General features: G+C 37.1%; 1 protein-coding gene and 1 non-coding gene across 2 annotated transcripts; one reads left to right on the top strand and one right to left on the bottom strand.

The window, feature by feature from the left end:
• Window positions 1-1034: 1034 nt before the first annotated feature.
• LOC141510476 (U6 spliceosomal RNA) lies at window positions 1035-1142 on the top strand. The gene has a single exon (XR_012474960.1). It is a non-coding gene; the product is annotated as a U6 spliceosomal RNA (small nuclear RNA).
• A 10055-nt stretch (window positions 1143-11197) lies between these two features.
• On the bottom strand, window positions 11198-19236 carry GJB2 (gap junction protein beta 2). The gene is made up of 2 exons (XM_074216247.1): window positions 18781-19236; window positions 11198-14558 (listed from the first exon to the last, which is right to left on the bottom strand). The coding sequence occupies exon 2, from the start codon at window positions 14534-14536 to the stop codon at window positions 13856-13858; it is 681 nt and encodes a 226-aa protein (XP_074072348.1). The 5' UTR covers window positions 14537-14558; window positions 18781-19236; the 3' UTR covers window positions 11198-13855.
• Window positions 19237-21084: the final 1848 nt, after the last annotated feature.

The raw sequence follows: 21084 nt of genomic DNA, 5'->3' as shown, positions 1-21084 counted from the left end.
ATGAATATTTTTGTACAAATGATGTACCCCTTTTCATGATCTCTTCAGGGTATAGACCCAGTAGTAGTATTGCTGGATCAAAGGGTATGCACATTTTATTGCCCTTTGGGCATAATTCCAAATTGCTCTCCAGAAACATTGGATGAGTTCACAGCTCCACCAACAAGAAATTTTTTAGTGTCCCAGATTGCCCACATCCCTTCCAACATTGATCATTGTCTTTTCTGGTCATATTGACCAGTCTGAGAGGTGTGAGGTGATACCTCAGAGATGTTTTATTTTGCATTTCTCTAATCAGTAAAGCTTTAGAACAATTTTTCATATAACTACGGATTGCTTTGATTTCCTCATCTATAAATTGCTTCTGCAGATCCTTTGACCATCAGTTCTACTCATTTCACTCAGCATCAGTTCTGTGATGTCTTTTTTTGGTAAGGAAAAAAAATATTTGCTGGCTAATATGATTTGAGGACTCTTCTCAATGTGATGACTACTTTGCATTCATTAATCTTTTCTACTAAAAGATTGGCTAACTTTGTTGGATGTTACAAAAATATCAAAGAGATAAGAACTAAGAAAGGCAATTTGTAAAAAACAAAATGGCAAAAAGCCATTTAGTTGGTCAGTTACTTTGGAGAAAGTTTCATAAAGTTGATTGGAATAGGAATTATAGGCAACAAATATAGATGACTCTTTTTAGAAGTTTGAAAATGAAATAGAGGAGGATAGCATGACAGTTGGAATAGTATCAGGGTCAAGGGGGAAATTTTTTAGTATTGAAGAGGAATAAGTATTCTTATAGTCAGATGAGAAGGAGCCTTTAAACAGGGAAAGATTGAAGAAAAATAGTACAGATGATCAAATGAATTAAGTTCCAGAGAAGACCTGGTTTTATTACAGTTCAAACCCTGATCAGTTTGTGTCTGCCAACCTGGAATTTTATGATGTCTGGCATTCCATTAACAGGTTAACACAACCTCTCATTCCCAAGCAGAGTCAAAAGTGAAAATATCCCTGATAGAAAAAGCACATTGGTGCTCACTTTGGTCGCACATATACTAAAATTGGAATTATATAGAGAAGATTCACATGGCCCCTGTGCAAGGATGACACAAATTTGTGAAGAGAAATAGCACATTGATGCCCACTAAGGTGGGATTGACAATTTTCCCCTCTGAGATTAGCTTTTAATAGAAGGAGGTGAGAGTACATGACTATATAATCTGCCTGAGGAAGTGAAAAAGGTTTTTCATGGAGGAAGAAAAAAAGAAAACAAAAGAGGGATAATCCATAAGAAGCTCACATTTGAATAGGGAAGATAAGAAGCTCACATTTGAATAGGGAAGATTTTATATATATATATATATATATATATATATATATAATTTGATAATATATAATTTGAATATGGGTAAATTAGAAGTAATCTCAGAGGGAAGGCACTAGTATAGTTTAAGAATTTGGGGAGAACCTAGAAAGGTCTCTTGAAGAAAGGAGGATTTGATCTGAGTCTTAAAGGAAATCAGGAGAAAGAGTATTCTAGAAATGGGGACCAGTTCATGAAAATGCATCGAGCCAGGAGATAAGAGTTTTGTTTGCAAGAAACAGCAAGAAGCTCAGTGGATTTCCTTCTGGAAAGGTGAAAAGTTTCAAAGTGTAAAGAAGTTTAAAAAACTCAACAAAGGGTTTTGTGTTGAGTGCTAAATTAAGTGGATAGGTAACCACTGGAATTTATTGAGTATAGAAGTAACATTATTAGACCTGAACTTTAGTAAGTACACCTTTCACAACTAAGAGGAGAATGAACTAGAACTGGAAGATTCTTGAAACAGGGTGATCCTACAGAAGGGCATTGAAATAGTTCAGGTGTGAAATGATGAAAGCCTGCATCAGAGAAGTAGTAACTATGTTAGAAGAGAGAAGTCATAAATAAGAGATATTTCAATGATAAAATTACCAGTACTTGGCCAATGATTGTATAAGTGGGCCAAACAAGAGTGATGAATTGAGGGCAACACCTAGGTTGCGACCTGGGTGACTGGAAGGATGTCAATACTTACATAGTAATAGGGAAATTAGGAAGAGGTGATAACTTGGGGGAAAAGATGGACATGCTGATTTTGGGATTATCTGTGTGATTTCTAATTTGAAATGTCCAATAGACAACTGGAGATGTGAGTCTAGAAGTTAGCAGAGAGGTGAGAGTAGAATAAATAGGTCTGTGAATCATCTTCATGGGAATAGTAATTGAATGAGGTCACCATGTGATGTATAGCAGGAGAAAAGAAGAGAGGCCAGGATAGAACTCTGTGAAAAACCCATGATTTGCAAGTGTGACCTGGATAAAGATACAGCAAAGAAGACTGATTGAAGGCCAGATAAGTAAGAGGGGAACAGGAGAGGTATTATTATGAGAACCTAGAGAGAAGAGAATATTAAGAAGAAGAGTTTGATCAGTGGTGTCAAAAGCTGTTACAGAGAGGTCAAGAAAAATGGGGATTTCTCAATGAATTGCCTTTTCTCAGTTCTCATCTTCCTTCTTTGTAACATGCGACACAGTTAGCCATCACTATCTTATAGAAGAAAAGATTAATGGATATGAAATAGCCATATTGAGGAGTCCTCAAATTATATTAACCATTAGATTTGACAATCAAGAGATGACTAGTAAGTTTGTAAAGAATAGTTTCATTTGAATGATGAAGACAGACACAGAAAGTTTAAAAGTGAATGAAAGGAAAAGAAAAGAAAAGGAGGCACCAATTATAGGCAGCCTTCTTAAGGCATTTGACCATAAAAGGAAGAGGGATTGAGAATGATAGTGGGATAGACAGATTAAGAAGTTACCTATATAATCACATCTCTAATTTCTACTCTTTCTCTTCTTTGGGACTCTCTGTGTGTCTCTGTCTCTCTACTCTGTCTTTCTGTTTCTCTCTGTCTCTATCTCTGTTCCTGTCTCTCTCTCTCTTACCTGTTTTGGGGAAGCAGAAGGGACTTGAGGAGAGGTGGGTCATAGATCCAGTCAGGGTAAATAGAATTAATATTATAGAATTTAGATTTGGAAGGACCCTCAGAGGTTCCCAAAGTCATCCAGTAAGCATGTCATATTTTCATTATTATGGTATTCACTATGACATGCGTCATTATGATTGTGATTAGAACCTCCAGAAAACTTAGAATCAATATGGTACTGAGGAACCAATATTGTACCCTGAGGGCAACAGGCAGGAGTATTTGGAGGTATAGTCTGTCCCTGATTGTCTGTAGTCTAAACAGTGTGCAATACTATTGGACGTTTAGATTGTCATCTTCTCTCCTGCAACTTATTTTTATGTCTAGTTAAAGGTACCCAAATCGTACTATTTTCATTAATGTACAACCTAATATACGTACATTAAACTGTTGGAAGGCACAGTGTATAGAATGTTGAGGCTTGAGTTAGACCTGAATTTAGATGTGGTTTCAGAAGATTATTAGTTATGTGACCCTGGGCAAGTCACTTAACTTTTTATGCCTCAGTTTCCTTGAATGTAAAATATTCAAAAACTAGGACAGTAATAGTATCTACCTCCCAGTGTTGTGATGATAAAATGAGTTAACATTTATATAGTTCTTTAAAAACATTAGAGCTATATAAATGCTAGATATTATTATATCCCATCCTTAAGATGTGCTTTGCTACCAAGTGTCTTATGTTGAGGCAGAAGCTTCTTTTTTATTGCCTAATCTTGAATGGCACTGATTGATTATGACTTTGACTAGGACTGACTCAGAGAAAAATTTAAAAGCCACAGTTGAATCATCAGCACTTCCTAAAACACCCTCATGTTTCCCTGATGTCCTGCCTTCCAGGTATTGATTCACTTTAGCTAAAGAATGGGGATGAGGATTCATATTAGGGTGTCAGAGCTAGATATGAGTGGGCAGGCTTGTTTCTCTGCTTTCAGAGTTCCAGGATATAGCACCCTCTCCATATTTCCTTGTATTCTGTCAGCATGACATGTTAAAGAGAGGACGTTAAACCCATTTGGATTGGTATAAACTTGTTTTTTTTTTTCTATTTGTCTTGGCAAGAATACTTTAAAATTCATATTATTCAACCTGTAACAACAGGTTCTTTTGATTCTACCTCAGTCTGACTGTGATGCTCACTCTCAGATGAACTTTAGCTAAATTTATCATTATCAACAAAAGACAATGCTATTCAGGCTTGTGACAAATATACAGAAATATCTCTGGTCATATCCTTGAAACAGGTTATAATCTTTAAACTACTACAGAAATCTAAAGGTTTTTTTGGGGGGGGGGGTTAAGTGAATTGCCCAAGGTCACACAGCTAGGCAATTATTAAGTGTCTGAGGCCAGATTTGAACTCAGGTAATACTGACTCCAGGACCAGTGCTTTATCCACTGCACCACCTAGCCACCCTTAAAGTTTTTTTTGTTTGTTTTTAGGTTTTTGCAAGGCAAATGGGGTTAAGTGGCTTGGCCAAGGCCACACAGCTAGGTAATTATTGTCTGAGACCGTATTTGAACCCAGGTACTCCTGACTCCAGGGCTGGTGCTTTATCCACTGTACCACCTAGCCGCCCCTAAAGTTGTTTTTTTAATCAGCAAAATAATTCTTTTAAAATAAGGGAGATTAACTAAAAAGAGGCATCTTGAAGCTATCCTTAAACACTTATGGTGGAGTCATGAATTAGTTCAGCCATTCTGGCAAGCAATTTGGAACTACACTTCCAAAATTACTGAATTGTCCATGTCTTGACTCCATAATACTAATACTAGGTCTATAAAGAGATAAAGCAGTGGTTCTAATTGTTAGAATGTAAAGAGAAATATTAAATTCACATTGAACTGCCTTATTGACATAACATGGCAATTTTGAATATTTAATAAAGGGATTGCTTTTTTATCTTCTGCTTTGTTGTAGCTATGTTCACTACAAATACAGTGAGTTTCATGTCTCTTCATTGCAATTAGTAGAGGGGGGAGGAGGAATTAAGCATTTATTAAATGTCTAGAATGTTCAGGCAACTGAGCTAAGCACTTTAAAAATATTATCTGATTTAATCCTCATAACAATTCTGGGAGGTGGGACTATTATTATCCTCATTTTAAAGTTAAAGAAACTGAGGCAGGCAGGCTATGTGATTTACCTAGGTCCACACTGGTGAGTATATGTCTGAGGTCATATTTAAACTCAGTTATTCCCAAATGCAGGCCCAGCTCTCTCTCCAACTAACAATTTACTCATCCCAAACTGTGAGATTTCAAAATCAAATACAAACTTAAAATATTGGATTTTATATTTACCTACAATTATGGTTTATTTTATTTGGGATATTTGAGAAGCATGTTGGTATTTATTTTATTACATTGAATGTATTTGAGGCAAAAAAGAGAAAGTTTGGTGGACTCATACATGTTTATTTCTTAGCTAAATGAAAATATTACAATGTAGGGAGGGAAAAAATAAGAAACATGCATGACAGTTTTGTAGTATATTTGAGAGGAATAATAAGTTGTGCAAAGTAGATTTGCAGTTTCATGTGCAACCCTCTTTTTATTATACCATATTATAGAAATACTTGTTTTATTCCATAAATTAAAAATAAAATTTAAAAAAGAAAGTTTCACATGAGAAATAAATCTTTTTCTAAAAAAAAAATTCACAAAAACTTTGGAATCTGTATATCAGAAAAGCCATTTTTGATGCGTGTAGTGAATGATCTTATTTGGATAGCAAATCTGGTGACTATCTAGAACTACCAGGGTCTGAGAAATACTTTTGCTGATGAAAATTATGAACAGACTAGATTTCTGGCACCTTGTAGTTCTATCCATTAGACAGCAGATGGCAGGCACACAGAGCTTTTACTCTTTCTATCCTCTAAAACAGGACCAGGGTTTGGGTTCCATAATAGTCATAGGATCATCATTCAAAAAGAGAAATCAAGGAAGCCAAACTAGTCCATTTTCCCTCATGTCTGTCTTTGGAAGCCCTCTCCATACTCCAAGGGATTTCTTGCATTCCTGGTTATGAAGTTCTTTATTCATAAATACCAGATTGTTGAAATTCATGAGGGCATGGACTCTTTTTTTATTCATCTTTAGTTTGCCTAAGTTGCCATACAGTTTTTTGCACATAGTATGCATTTGTTAAATGAATTGAAATGAATTTTAGATCAGGAAAATGTGTTGGCAACATTAGTCTGACTTCAACAAAGTGGTTGTTTGTTTGAATGATTTATGACAGTACATTCAGAAGGACATGTATGTCACTTTGAAGGGACAAAGCAATAGAACATTGCAAGGCTCTGGATTTGTACCTGACCCTTTCTGCACTTTTATTCATGACTTGGATGAAAACACATTTTTAGTTAATATGCAGATGATAAAAACATAGGAGTGATTCAAGATGACAGAAAAAATAGAATTTTTTTACTGCATGAGCACCTAATCATTCTTTTTCTGTTGATGTTTTTCTTGTTTTTTTAATTGAAATTATTTTAGTTCTTTTATCTTGTTTTTATCATCAACTTATCAAACTTTGTTTGAATTTGGTTTTTTCCTTCAAGATGCTGGGCATCAACTGCCTCCCTAGTTTGGTGTTAAATGCCAGTGAAAAAAATTGTTTTCCATGCCATCATTCCATTAATTAAAGACAATTTTGAAGAACTCCAGTCTGAGAACTCTTTACTGTAGAACATCACATATATCCTTTCAGGTTGACAAATGGTGTATTGATAGCTATACTGGTGATTTTTGAGTTGTATATCCACCCAATACGGTTGCTAATATATTTGTCCTGTTCACTGATGAACAGTTCATGGGTTGCTCTGTAGGAATATTATGGAGGCAGAATCAGAAAAAAAAGTTAATTAAAGCCAAGATAACCTAAGCCTATTAGTTCCATAGAATTGAAGAAGTCTATTGACTCAACCTTTCATACAGTTCATGGATTCTTTCTATATCTTCCCTGAAAGGTGCTTTCATTTCAACCCTCCCATTGAACTATATCAGGTCTGATGGAGATCATTCCATTAAAATGTGTTCTTTATGAAACTCTACAATTTTATATCAAGTACAAATTTCATATTGAATTTTGTGAAATTTTCCCTTTCTGTAATCAGCTAGGCAACACAATGGAAATACTGCTGAATTTGGAGTCAGTAACGCCTGAGTTAGAATCTTGCTTCACACATGTCTAACTGTGAGACCCTGAGCAAATCACTTATACTTTCTTGTCCTCAGTTTGCTCATCTGAAAAATAGAGATAGTAATAGTTTCTAACTCACAGGGTTAGAATGAGATAATATTTGTAAAGCACTTTGTAGACTATATAAAAGTGAAATAAAAATGCTATCTAAAAGTTTTTTTCTAAATTATAAAGCATTTCATAGAATTATAGCTATATAACTGAAAGGAAAATTAGGTTGCCTAGTCTAACACTTCCATTTTTCAGAGAAACAAACTTAGGCTCTGAGTAGCTCAATGACTTACTTCAAGATCACATATGTAAATCCAGATGGATTTAGAAGCAGGTCCTACCATTCAAGGTTTAGGGCTCTTTCCATTGTACCTTATGATTTGAGTATATACATATATGCACTAGATCTCATACTTACTACACTGGCTTTCTTCTAATTTTCAGACAGCTCCCAGTTATTTAAAAGTCCTCAAAAATCAGATACCAGTTCTGTAATTAATTTGGACAAGACATTATTAATTCCCTGAGACTCAGTATTATTATTTGGGGCTTACAGGTTTGAGTATATATTTTTCTCTTATGAGACCTGTAATTTCATCTATGTAAGGAACTCCCTGTCAGAAGATTAGCATCTACTCTCCACTTTATAGTCTTAGATTTGCTTGGGGCACTGAGAGTTTAAGTGATATGTCCGATGTCACAGAGTCAGAATTTAAATGCAGGTCTTCTGGACTCAGGACCAGCTCTTTCTCCAATATTTCACATTGCCTATCACTAAATAGATATAGTTTGTTTAAAATAGATCTTTCACTTCTGAATGTCGTAGTACAAATCTGTAATCTTTATTCCCAAGGTGACTGAGGCTGGTAGACCTCTTGAGTTTAGGAGTGCTGAACTACAATAGGGCTAAAGCTGATGGGGCATCTGCATTATGTGACATCAAAATGGTCCTGGAAGATGGGAGAATAGGAACCCACCCAAGTCAGAAACAGAAAGGTCAGGACTTCCATACCAGAATGGCCACTTTGCTTTTTTGTGAATGATAATACAAGTCTCAACAAAAATTTTAAATAATCTTTCATCAAACCTTCCTTTACTCTTGTTTCCTTTCCGACTATCTTAGTTAATACTTTTAGTCCCTGTTCCCTGGTCAGAATTAACTTTAAAAAGAGATAGATTAAAAGTACTAAAAACTATTTTATACATATGCATATCTTTCACTATTAGTTTACTCCCTAATGAAAAAAATTGCATATTCTTTCCTTCTGGTCCATTTAAAGAAATTTCTTTTTCCATTTCCTTATATGTTGGTTAAAAACTTGAATCGCATTTCCTGCTTTTGCTTTTGACTTTAACTCATAAGCTTTTACTGTCTTTTTGTTTTTCAATTAATTTGTATAAGAATGGAATCATCTAGTCACTTGTCCAAGAGAAATATCAGATTTTCTCTAAGGGTTTAACTTAATTAGATGTTGGGCAAAACTGGTTGACAGTGAAACATATATAAGATCTATCTCAAGCAGAATTTAAGTGGCAAGGTTGAAAGCAGCTATTATAAATTATTATTATTATTTGGGAAGGGAACTGATAGTAATAATAATAATAATAATAATAATAAGCATTTATAGATTTCTTTAACATTTGGAAAACACTTTACATGTTATCTTATTTGAGTCTAATAGCACTGACCCCCCAGGATTATTGTGAGGATTAAATGACATAATATATGTAAAGTACTAAGCAGTGTGTGGCACACAGTAGGTACTTAATAGTATTTTCTTCAATTTTACAGTTGAAGAAACTGAGGCAGATAAAGGTTAAATGACTTGCCCAGGATGATATAGCTAGTGAGTATCTGTAGCCTAATTTAAGCTCCAGGTCTAACATTCTGACCTGTGTGTCACATAGCTGCTTCTGCATGTGAGATACCTGAAGTTTATTAATAATAACAATGATAATAGAAGCTTCAGTCACTGGTTTAGACCCATATCTTTAGTCACAGATTTAAAATTGCTTTTGTAATAATCATGCTCTTGGAAATAGAGTTAAGAATTACAATCCCAGGATCATGGTAAGGTCTGATAACAATATTATTGCTGACAATTGACCTAGCACTTTTTAAAGCATTACAGAGTGTTTTAAATGTCTCGTCTCATTTGATCCTGACTACATCCTTGCAGTAGATTGTAGAGTTGCTAGGTGATATAGTAAATAGAGCATCGGGCTTGAAGTTCTGAGATCAAATCTGACTCAGATACTTAATAGCTTTGTGACCTTGGGCATGTCAGTTAATCCTATTTGTTTCTGTTCCTCATCCATCCAAAGAGATGGAGAAGGAGATGGCAAACCATTTCAGGATCTTTGACACAAAAACCCCAATTGAGGTCATGAGAAGTTGGACATGACTGAAATGAATAAACAACCACAGCAACAACCTTGTAAGTATTATCTCCACTTCATATAAAAGCAAACTGAGGCTAGGGAGACTAAGGTGACTCACCCATTGTCACATGAAGGAATAAATGAATGAAAAAGCATTTATGAAGTGCTTATTATGAGTGCCAACTGATAGAGATACAAATACAAAAGCAGATAGTGTCTGAGGAGTGGTAGCCAAGGAAGGGCATTTTGGTTTGGAAAATTACTGGATAGTGAAAGGGACTATGAGCAAGACTGTGGAGATGATCTAGAGTATGTGTCAAAACTAACCTTTCACCTAAGTCCCTGTTGCTACTACATAATTCTGCCTCAATTTCTCTCTCTCTCTCTCTCTCTCTCTCTCTCTCTCTCTCTCTCTCCTTCTCTCTCTCATTCTCTCTCACTCCTTCTGTCATCCCCTTTCCAAATTCTGACTTTTTAACTGTTCAAACTTAAAAGTTTTGAATTCAATACCAGTTCTTTAAACCAATTAATAAAGTCCCTATAGTCCTCTTCCTACTTCATTGAATGCTTTCAGTCAATCCTCTGTGATGGTAGTAATTATACAAAACATTTTTAAGGAAAAATGGTTTGTGTTCTGTCCCTTTGGAAGATTAGGGAAAAAGAATTTCCAAAAGAACCAGTAAAATGTCTATGTTTTATTGCAGGATCCAAGAGCTTCTTTTTTTTCCTGACTTTTTTGTTCAGGCACAGGAGTTGTTCAATTTAATAAAGCAGAGGTGAAACAATGGGAACAGCATACACTGGGTTCAAATAATCACCTTTACTTCTGTGCCCTTGGGTGAGTCACTCCCTGGGACTCTGTCTTTTCACTTCTTCATTTCTCAGCAGCTCTTATTCCTTGAATTGAATTCCACTATGGACTCAGGAAACCTCATGATCAAGAAGCTAATCATCCCGTGACTTTTGGTCCTTATACCTCATTAGTACCCTTGGCCCTTCTGATTGGAAGATTGGAGGGTATAACAAACAACTCCCTTCAGAGCCATCTATTTTCCGCAAACTTTATCTCCTGGTCATCCTCCCTACCATTCGCATTCACTTTCTTTTTCCACCCAGCTTTCTTTTTTCATAATTGTATCTGCAGTTCTTAGTATAATGGCTGACAGCGAGTATGCACTTTATTTTTATTTATTAATTTTTTTAAGGCCATGGGGTTAAATGACCTGCCCAGGGTCACACAGCTAGGGAATTATTAAGCATCTGAGACTGGATTTGAACTCAGGTCCTCCTGACTCCAGGGCCAGTGCTCTATCCACTGCACCACTTACCTGCCCCCCCCCCCCCCCAAGAGTATGTACTTTAAAAACATCTGAGCTGTAAAATGTGAGAATTGAACTAAGGCAGCTTGGTGGTCTCCTCTAGCTTCAGACAGAATGACCTAATGAAGATACATTTATGAAATACTTACTCTGGACCTTGTCTCACCATTCTTTAGTAGGATTTGTCACTTGAATTGCAATTTGTTCTCTAGATTCAGAACACATAATTGATTTAGCATAACTCAAACAAATTAAATAAATATTTATTGAATAGCTATTGTGTGTATAAGGCACTGTTGAGCATTGTGGGAGATACAGGAGCATAAAACAGATTTTTATCCACATTTCTTAAGCTTTATTTTCTTGTCTAAAAACTAGTTTATAAGTTCCTAACATTATATATTTTCCTCTTGCACCTTCCCCCATAAATGATGTTAGTAATTTTCCATGTGTAAATTGCGTAAATTGCTTTGAAGTTCTGGAATTTAAGGTCCTTCATGCTGAAAGGGCAGCATCATAAATCACCACCATCATCATCTTTATTATTATTGTCTTTGAGAAGAAGACATATAACTAAGTAATCTGAATTTTGGTAGCGTCTATAACAGGTCAGGCGAGCTGGCAGGGTTTCATGAATGTAGTACAACCTCACACACAGGTACAAAGGGCTGGTCCATCTGGTTTATTTCCCATGAAATGTACACCAAAGAACAAAAAGCAATTTTATAAAACCAGCTTTGGTTACAAATAAATACAGAAAGAAAATGCCATAAAAAGCATATTGTATGTTTTTTATTTTGCTGTGGTCAGTTTTCCCCATTTTAATTTCTTTGTTACTATAACTTGGCTAATAGCCAATTTCAAACCCAATTCAGTGGATTTTTGAGCTATATTTGCCAGAGACTCTTATGACCCAGAAATCTTAAACTTATATTGTCAATATCCATCTTTCCTGTCAAGAAGATTCCATTTCTCACGGAGTACAAAAGAGTGGGCAAAACTCTTCTTCAGGGGATTTTCCTTGTGGTAATTTTTATGTAACCGAAGCAGAAGAGTGATGGCATTGTATAGACATGGTATGATATTATCCATTTAAAAAATTTTTGGCATGAAATGTAAAATAGAAATGTATATACAAAATAGACTAGTGGTAAAACTGAGTTGCTGTTTTATTAAAAATTCAATCTATTGAAAATAACTTTGTCTCAATTACTTTAAAATTTTAGATATTATACAATTATTTTAGTTATGAAAACTTACAAGTAAAAAAATCATTATTACAAAAGGTTTCCTCAATTCTAGGATAGGAAACTATCTGCCCTTGTAATGAGTCAAGTACCTCTGTTTGAGACCCTTATCAAATAATAAAGTGAATTTAGTATTCAACTTATCCTAATGGAACTGTGATATCCATATTTTCTACCCTGATGGATTTATCTGTTTCTTAGTTTTGAATTCCTTTATCCATCCCACTTTTAATGCTGCTGCTTTAATGTTTTTCTGTTCCCTATTAACTTTTTTTTTAGGTTTTTGCAAGGCAATGGGATCAAGTTACTTGCCCAAGGCCACACAGCTAGGTAATTATTAAGTGTCTGAGGCTGTATTTGAACTCAGGTACTCCTGACTCCAGGACTGGTGCTCTTATCCACTTCGCCACCTAGCTGGCCCCACCCATTAACTCTTAAAGGAAACAAACTTTTGAAAATAACTGAATTTCATTTATTTAAGAAATAAAATTGATCTAAGCACCAACTAAGATATTCACTAAGTATTCACTATATTCAAGACACTGGGGACACAGATGAAAATGACAACAGTTCTTGTCCTCAAGAAGTTTGCAGAATATAATATAATAAAATAACTACCATATTAATGACATCATCATAATTACATTATAATGAAGACTAATATCTTAGGGAACTATTGGATGTGCTATCAGAGAATCCAATTGATTACCATCTGATGCTGTATGTGCACCAACACTCAAAGTCTAAAACTAATCTTTTCTTTGTTTATGGACTATCATATTTCTGTTTAAGGTATGCAGAATCCTGCTACCATGAATCAAGAGTAAACTCTTTTCTGTGGATATTTCTAACATGATGAGTTCTTGAGTGGTGCTAACATGCTCTTACTACTTATATCGACAATGAAAGTCCTCCCTGTTTGACTGTAAGTTATCCATGACCAAAAGTTCATATTTTAAATAAAGACAATTAAAAGATAGTAGCTAAATACATGTCATTTACATTTCACAAAGCTGAGGATTTGAAATAGAAGGAACAGCAATGTACAGAGTAATCAGGGCATTTTGTCAATCACAGATAAAAGAGATGTAAAAAGGATGTATCTAGCTTTAATGTTTTTTTAAAAACAAAACAAAAACAACCCAGAAAATGAAAAGTTGTAGCATAAGGTACTGTCTTAAAAACGAACTGTTTCAAGTGAAGTGGCTACATTTTACAAAGTCTCCAATTTCTATTTGAATAGTTTTAATTTGTGGCTAATTAGTGAAGTCACCACCATGACTAACAAACAGATCAAACTCATCCATTGCCCTTCCAGGCTCTAATGTTCCCTCTGCTCCCACAAAAACATATTTCAACTTATAAAAAGAAAAGCATCTTGGAACGAATGCTCCCACTACAGGGTATCATTGCATCTAACTTTTGTTTTAAAGAACAAAAAAGTTAAAAATGGGTAGAATTGGACCTTTCTATGATGCCTTAAGAGAGTAAATCTCCAACTGGAGATTACTGGCAATGTTATCAAGAGTATCATGTGAGGATTTACAGGGGTTTCAATTAATGACATTCAAAAAAAATAAGACTTGTATTCTTTATTTTGGAAAATATTGGTGAATGTATCCTGACAACTAGCAGAAGTTGCCACATTCATTTTGTCTCATTTACCTTTTATCTGGCAGTTGGGCAATTATTTAAACTGGCTTCTTGGACTTCCCAGAACAATATCTTATCATAAGATAACACAATTCAATGACATTTAGCAGAATGCAAATCCCAGACACTGAAATCATGAAAACAGTGAAGACTGTCTTTTCAGTGGGTCGAGAAACAAAGCAGTCCACAGTATTGGGACAGGGCCAAGCATTACATTTCACCATTCGAGTCATGGAGAATCCGTTGTACATAAAATAGAACACATACATGAAGACAGCTTCAAAGATGACTCTGAAGAATATGCTGCTTGTGTAGGTCCACCACAGGGCTCCTTCAATGCGAACCTTTTGCCTTTTAATTTCTTCTATGTCTTTATATTCAGACTTTATCTCTCCCTTGATGAACTTTCTCTTTTTCTCATGCCTTCGATAAGCAATGTGCATGGCTACCAATAGGGCAGGGGTGGACACAAAGATCAACTGCAGAGCCCAAAGTCGAATGTGAGAGATGGGGAAAAAGTGGTCATAGCACACATTTTTACATCCTGGCTGGAGAGTGTTGCAGATAAAATCAGCCTGCTCATCTCCCCACACTTCCTTAGCAGCCACAACCAGGATCATGATGCGGAAAATGAAGAGGACAGTGAGCCAGATTTTTCCAATGCTGGTGGAGTGTTTGTTGACACCCCCCAAAATAGTCTGTAGCGTGCTCCAGTCCATCTTCTCTTCCTTAACCTTTGCACTAAGAGAAAAAAAAAAAGAATATAATTAAGCCTGGAACTTAAGAGTCAGAACAAAATAGGGCCAAAGTTCTTATGTTGACTGATAAAAGCTCTGAGTCTTAGCTGAGCAAAGGATCTTAAATCTTGTCCCCGCAAGCAAAAACCAACACTTAAGCAATCTCAGCAGTAAGAACAAAAAGTAGTAAAAGCAAAATCAGCGGATTTTGTTTGTCATAAGGATTAAATGTATAGTACACACGCTATTTTAGACAAGTTTTAATGTGTTCTCTAAAGAATGGGCTAATTACAAGTAGTTAGCTCATCTGGAGAATTCACTTTTTGGCAATTTAATAATAGGATTATTTGAGAATGAAAAACACCTTAAAACTTCAATTTTAGCACACCTATGAGCTCAGAAATTACAGAATCATCTAAGGCAATGGTCCCCAAACTTCTGCATGGTAGAAACCTCCAGTTTAAACAATAAACTGGCAGAACCCTAGTAGTGAATTCACCAAAATTAATTAATTAATGCTTAATAACAAGGTTCATTTAAAAACATGGGGTGTTCAGGGTTCTATGTAGTAGAGTTTGAGAAACATCTCCCTAAGGAAAAATATAGGGAATATTTTCAGACATTGCATAGTCAGTATAGCTGAACCCAGACATCTCTTTATTTTGTCAACCACAAAAAAGCAAAGAGTTTAGGTTTGGGTTCCACGATTGGGATACATTCCATTCTGGGCCAAGTTTGTCTTAAAGGCAGAGAGACTGGAGAAAGTTGAGTCATAGGATCAAGAATCAACTTGAATGAGGCCATCTGACTGACAGTGAGTCAAATCCCCCGATGCACAGATCACCTTAAAAAAAATTCTGTTATTACTTCTCAATTTGACATGTAAAAGTAGTTGGTACCAATGGTATAGATTTATATACAAGGACCTCTAAACAAAATTTCTCAAAAAAGAACTTCCCCTTAACAAAATAAACAGGTCCTCAGTTCTTTTACATCCAATAGTGAATCATTCAGTAAATCGATTGATGAACATTACAATTTAGGAGCCACTTTCTGGAGGGATATTCATTTTCAAGTCCTAAAAAGTGTTCTTATAACCTAAGTAACTTAGACTTGGACTTTAATTTTGAAAGCATTTTACAAGATGATAAATTATGAAAAAATAGTAGAGAATATGACCTAATAATGCTCATTCATAATTCTGACCTAACACTTTTATCTTGATTCATTAATAACCACAGCTTATTTTGCTTATAATGCTAATCTACAAAAACTTAGGGGAAAAGATGGGGAAATTTACAATTTGGGCAGTACCAACAGTCTTTAGTTCAACTCTCCAACTCTCTTGTTACAGGAAATGAACAGTCTTCATTTACATATATTTGCATACCTTCTATCATAATCAACTCCTTCTTCAAATACCCACCATATTACCTTGATAAGTAACCTATTTCCCACCCAATATAATCAAACTAACATCTTTTTTTTTACTCAAAAGTTTATGCTTTTCTGAACCTAGCAAGTTTTGTCCTGCCTCATCACCCAAAGCAATTGCTCAATCAGATCTCTTTGGTACAATCAAATCGTACCAAATTACAGTGTTATAATTGCAGGCACCTATTGACTGGCATCAGTGGTTCAGTTGATAATCTCCTGATAGACATCATCAAATCCCCTATTGGTCACTTACTAAACCAAAAGAGATTTGGCAAAGTTCATGAATATGTCAAAACTATATAGTTTAGACTTGAGAAGTGAAACATCTAGCGCACTAAAGATTGAAAAATGTAAAACTGGAAGAAAGTAAAGAATTACTCAATATAGACTTAAGTATATAGGGTGATCTTCCTGGAAGTCATGAATGAATTGTGTCTTTTTTTGAGTTTCTACTCTTATTTCCATTCTTATTATGTTGTTGGAGGTGTATAAGTAGGCAAACTTGAAGCAAATGAGTAGAGATGGATTTACAATAAACAATCAGATTATGAAACTCAAAACTGTCTAGTGTCTCCTATGGCTAAAGTTCCTGATCCCCATTAAAAAGGGATATGAAACTCTATTCTCAGGGAAGAATTTCCTGGCAGGTCTTATTATAGAGGGTTTAAGCTTTTGACCCTATTCCCCCAGCAAAGAGTTAGGACAAAATGACAGAGTAGGAAGTAGGCTAGATCAAATGAGAAAACATAAAATAGTTTGCAAACCTTAAACTTTGCTTATAAATGCTGGCTACTTTTAGATTGCATTGAGAGGACTCCAGTCTAATCCTAACCCTATCACTTACTATCTACCAATCACTCTGACACTCTTGGGACCTTAGTTTCCTCTTTGGAGGCATCTGGTGGCACAGTGAATTGTACACTGGAATCAGGAAGACCTGAGTTGGAAAGTTGGCCTCAGAAACTTAATACCCTTTATGACCTTGGGCAAGTAATTTAACTTTTAATTGCTTCCATTTCTTCAAATGTAAAAAGGGCATAAATAATCCTGAAGTGTCTCCTAGCATATAATAATTGTTATATAAATACTTATTCTTTTCCCTTTCTATTTGTAAATTGAGATTCAAGGGAGTTGGATTGGGACCTTTCCAACTATATCTTTGAATATAGATATATTTCTATATATAGCACCACGTAGAGATCAGTTGAGGAATAAATTATTTTAATTTGAGGAATAAATTATTTATCTATTGATTTTAAAACAAAACAGTTCCCATACATAAAAGAGAAATTGAAAGACTGATCTTCAAAATACTCATAGTGTCAAAGGTTAAGATGATTTGAGATAAGCACTTGTACAACTGTTCTAAAAACTTTTATCAAGAAGGGTAGTCACCCTCTTTGGAGAATTCATATATTCTGTTTTCACCCTGAACTACCCTGCAGTAATGGAATGCCACTGCCAGAGGGCGAGTTGAGGCATCCTGGCGATCTGAGGTAGTGCTGGGTGAATCAAAAGAAGATTATTCAGTCCTAGAAAAGGGTAATATTGAATACTGCATCTTTTCCGTTTCTGCCAGTAATCCAAGAAGAAGCAGTAACCGACCAAAGGTGACCATCTGACACCCACACTGAGCTTCTAGCCCAGGCCTGGGCTAGAACAATCCCCTCAACTTGTCCCCCCCCCCAAGTCTGTAATTTTGACTGACCAAATGCTGAAGCTAAGGAGCACCCAGGACTGATTTACGGATAGAGGGATGGATCTTGCCAGATTCCAAAGACTGGATACACCAGCTAGGTTCAGAGTGTCGGAATTCATTTGTGTGTCCATATCTTAGGCAGTCTGATTATGCAGTATCTAGTTAGTTCTCCCCTTCTTCTTAACTAGGATTCATTACTGAAGAAGGCAACTGTTTTAAAGAAAACATTTTCTCATCTCGGCCAAAACTGTCTAGAAGTCTAATGTAAATATTCACAACACCTTCCGGCTAGAGAACAGCAAGGGTGAAAACACTATATTTGTTTGGAAGACTATTAGTCTTTTTGGGGGGGAGGGAGTGTAGAATGGGGGGGGGGAAGGGGTGTTATTTTGAAAAGTAGCCTTTGGCCTGGGGCTATCTTATAGCGAGAATCTAGTCTCGGGCAGATCCTCTCCTTTAATTCTGGCCTTTCTCCACCACCATGCAGGAAACTATATCACTTTACTAGGGTGACTGTGGAGAAGGAACAGCGAAGGTGTTCCTTGTGTGGGCATTGCCATCTTAGTTTATTTTTTAAAAAGCGTTTTTTCGTCCCCAGCACTGCGTCCAGGTACACCAAATAATTAAACGACCCCAATGGGGGCCCCGGTGTCCCACCCCCATGTTTTCTATTGTACTTGGCCAGAGTTTTTTGTCTCCCTCTCGATTTACGGTCCCCCCTCCCCCCTCAGGTGTCCCCATTCAACTTTTCCTAGCCCTGTGACTTGTGGGGGATCCGGATTGAGCCCGGGACCCCGCACCCGGGTGCTGGCGTTACGGGACGAGGTCGAAGCTATTAACCCACTCTCCAGATCTGGGCCCCCCAGAAGAGATTCAGTTTTCTCCCCGGACTGCTGGGCCACGGCTGCAGGACCCCTCAAGTCAATCCGAGGTCTAGCTCCCACCCCCGCCCGTCCTCTTACAGACCCTTAGAGCCCCCCGGTGCCAAGCCGGATTCTCAGCTCAGCTTCTCCCGGGGTCATCCACCGCTCCTCCGGGCAACCCGGTGCTACCGGTTCTTCGCAAGCCCGGGGAGAGGAGCGAGCCTTACCTGGGTCAGCGGCACCTGGCGGCTGGCAATCGAGAGCTCGTGCGGAGTGTGGCCCCGGAGGACAAGGCTGAGCCGGGGGGCCAGCCCCCAACTCTGCAGGCCAGGGGTGGGTGTCTGGGCGGCTGGGGAAGACTCCGGCCACTGCCACCTCTGCCGCGTTCCCTCTCTCCCTCCTCCGGCCGCGGCGTGTGTGCCTCTCTCTGAGTCACCGAGCTGAGAGGTGGAGAGGCGCCTCTGAGCTTTTTAAGTTTTAGACACCTGTTTCCAGACTTTTAACCGCACCTCTCACCCCGCCTCTTCCCTGGAGCTATTTAGAAAGTCAAGGAGGGGGAGATCGTGCAGAGGCGGCTCCAGCGCCGACCCAAGCGAACAGGTTAGGGGTGCGGGGCTGAACTCGCAGTAGAATGAGGGTCTGGGGCTTGCGAGGTTGCGGACAGATCCTTGGCGAGCGCCCCTGACTGCGAAATCCAAAGCCCAGGTTTCCAAGCCCCTCAGTTCCTCGGTGGAGTCTGGAGCCTGGAACTTCTGGGCTCTTAGGTGGGGGTGGAGGAGAAAAAAAATACAGTGGGAAGGGGCGGGAAGGGGAGGGTTTGTATATTTGATGCTCTCACTGCTTCCTCGGAGTGAATCTGTTCTGTGAAAACTACGGAAAAAGAGTGAGAAATGCTGGAAAGTCCCGGTGAAAGGACCAAAAAATAAATAAATAAAAAGGTTGCAAGCAAAAAAAAAAACCCAAAACAAAAACCCACCTTAATCTCCCTATTACATGTACATATTTATATGTACATGTATAATATACACATATATGTATTCTGTATGGTTTGTTCTCTTGTTTTGGTAGTTATCAATACATTATTACAATGATTATTGCTTCTATTACTCCTGAAATGACCTCCAGAGGAAGAGGATCTTTCTTATCTAGTTTCTTCTTTTTTAGAAATGAATATGATTCCTAATACTATGAATCATTACAATTGATCTATATGTAATTGATATATAAATTTCCCTTATTTGTTGCATTTTTAGGGTGAGGAAAGGCACGGAGATGTTGGGTGGAGGGGTAAGAGTTGGAGAAGAGACTTGATTTCTTCCTTTAAACAAAAGCACACACAGGACTTTCGTTTTGGATTTCATTTTTTCATTTTATATCTAAGATTTTTGGAGAAGTGGGTGATGTGGGAATCAATTGTAGGTGTTGGGGAGAGAAGAAAGTGAAGAAAATGCAAAAGACACTGTCCTGGGACACTCTGAAATCTGTTTAATAGAACTCTATGTACTGAAATTTTAGAAAGACAAGTCATATATGGTAAGAACAATTAATGACCCCACCCAGCTCTGTCAGGTCAGCTTTTCTCATGCAATGAGGAATTTGGCTCCTCCCCTTCCTACAAAAAAGGCACGTAAAGTAAAAAGGAGATGCCTAAAATCAGTATCTGCTAATTCATCTATTTCTTAGAATCAGATAAGCAGTGGTAAGATAGGATATTGGACCTGAGCGGTCTATCTTAATAGCCTTATAACCCTGGGCAAATCATTTAACCTTGGTCTGTCTCAATTTTCTTGTCTGTAAAATGTGAATTAATACTAACACCTATCTCTTAGGATTGTTGAGAAAGTGAAATAAATTTTACATGCTAGCTACTATTTTTTATTTTCTCAGGAAAAGATCACTGGTTGGGATGATACTTTGGCAGAAACTCCCCCCCCCCCCCCCCCCCCCCCCCCCCCCCCCCCAGTGTTTGGATGCTTTTCACTCTCAGACTGGTGTTCAGATAGCTTGGGTTTTTCTTCCAATGAAGCTAGGAGGTACAATTGATAGAGTGCTGGACCTAGAGTAAAAAAAGATCTGAGTTCAAATTGAAGCTTTACATAGTTGTGTGACCAGGGCAAGTGACTTAACTTGCTGATCCAGAAGGAGAATGTAATTTTTGTTGTTGTTTCAGTCATCTTCAACCCTGTGACCTCATTTCAGGTTTTCTTGGTAAAGATACTGGAATGGTTTGCTATTTCATACTCCAGCTCATTTTACAAATGAAGAAAATGAAACAAACAGGGTTACATGATTTGCTCAAGGTCACACACAGTATTAAGTAAAGGTTGAATCTGAATGCAGGTCCTCCTGATTCCAATCCCACTACTCTATCAACTTCATTACCTAGTTGTTACCCAAATGCAACTTAATCAGCTGGAAAAATAAAATGGGTCATATGACTAATTGACAAATGATCACCTTTCAGATGGGATTGGTTGGGGGGGAATCTTGATTATTGGATCATCTTCCTAAGTCATAATGGCATATAGTAG

The sequence above is a fragment of the Macrotis lagotis genome, chromosome 1 (assembly GCF_037893015.1).
Source record: "Macrotis lagotis isolate mMagLag1 chromosome 1, bilby.v1.9.chrom.fasta, whole genome shotgun sequence".
Taxonomy (NCBI): domain Eukaryota; kingdom Metazoa; phylum Chordata; class Mammalia; order Peramelemorphia; family Peramelidae; genus Macrotis; species Macrotis lagotis.
Note: the sequence above shows the minus strand (reverse complement) of the source record. Positions and strands in the feature narration are given on the sequence as shown.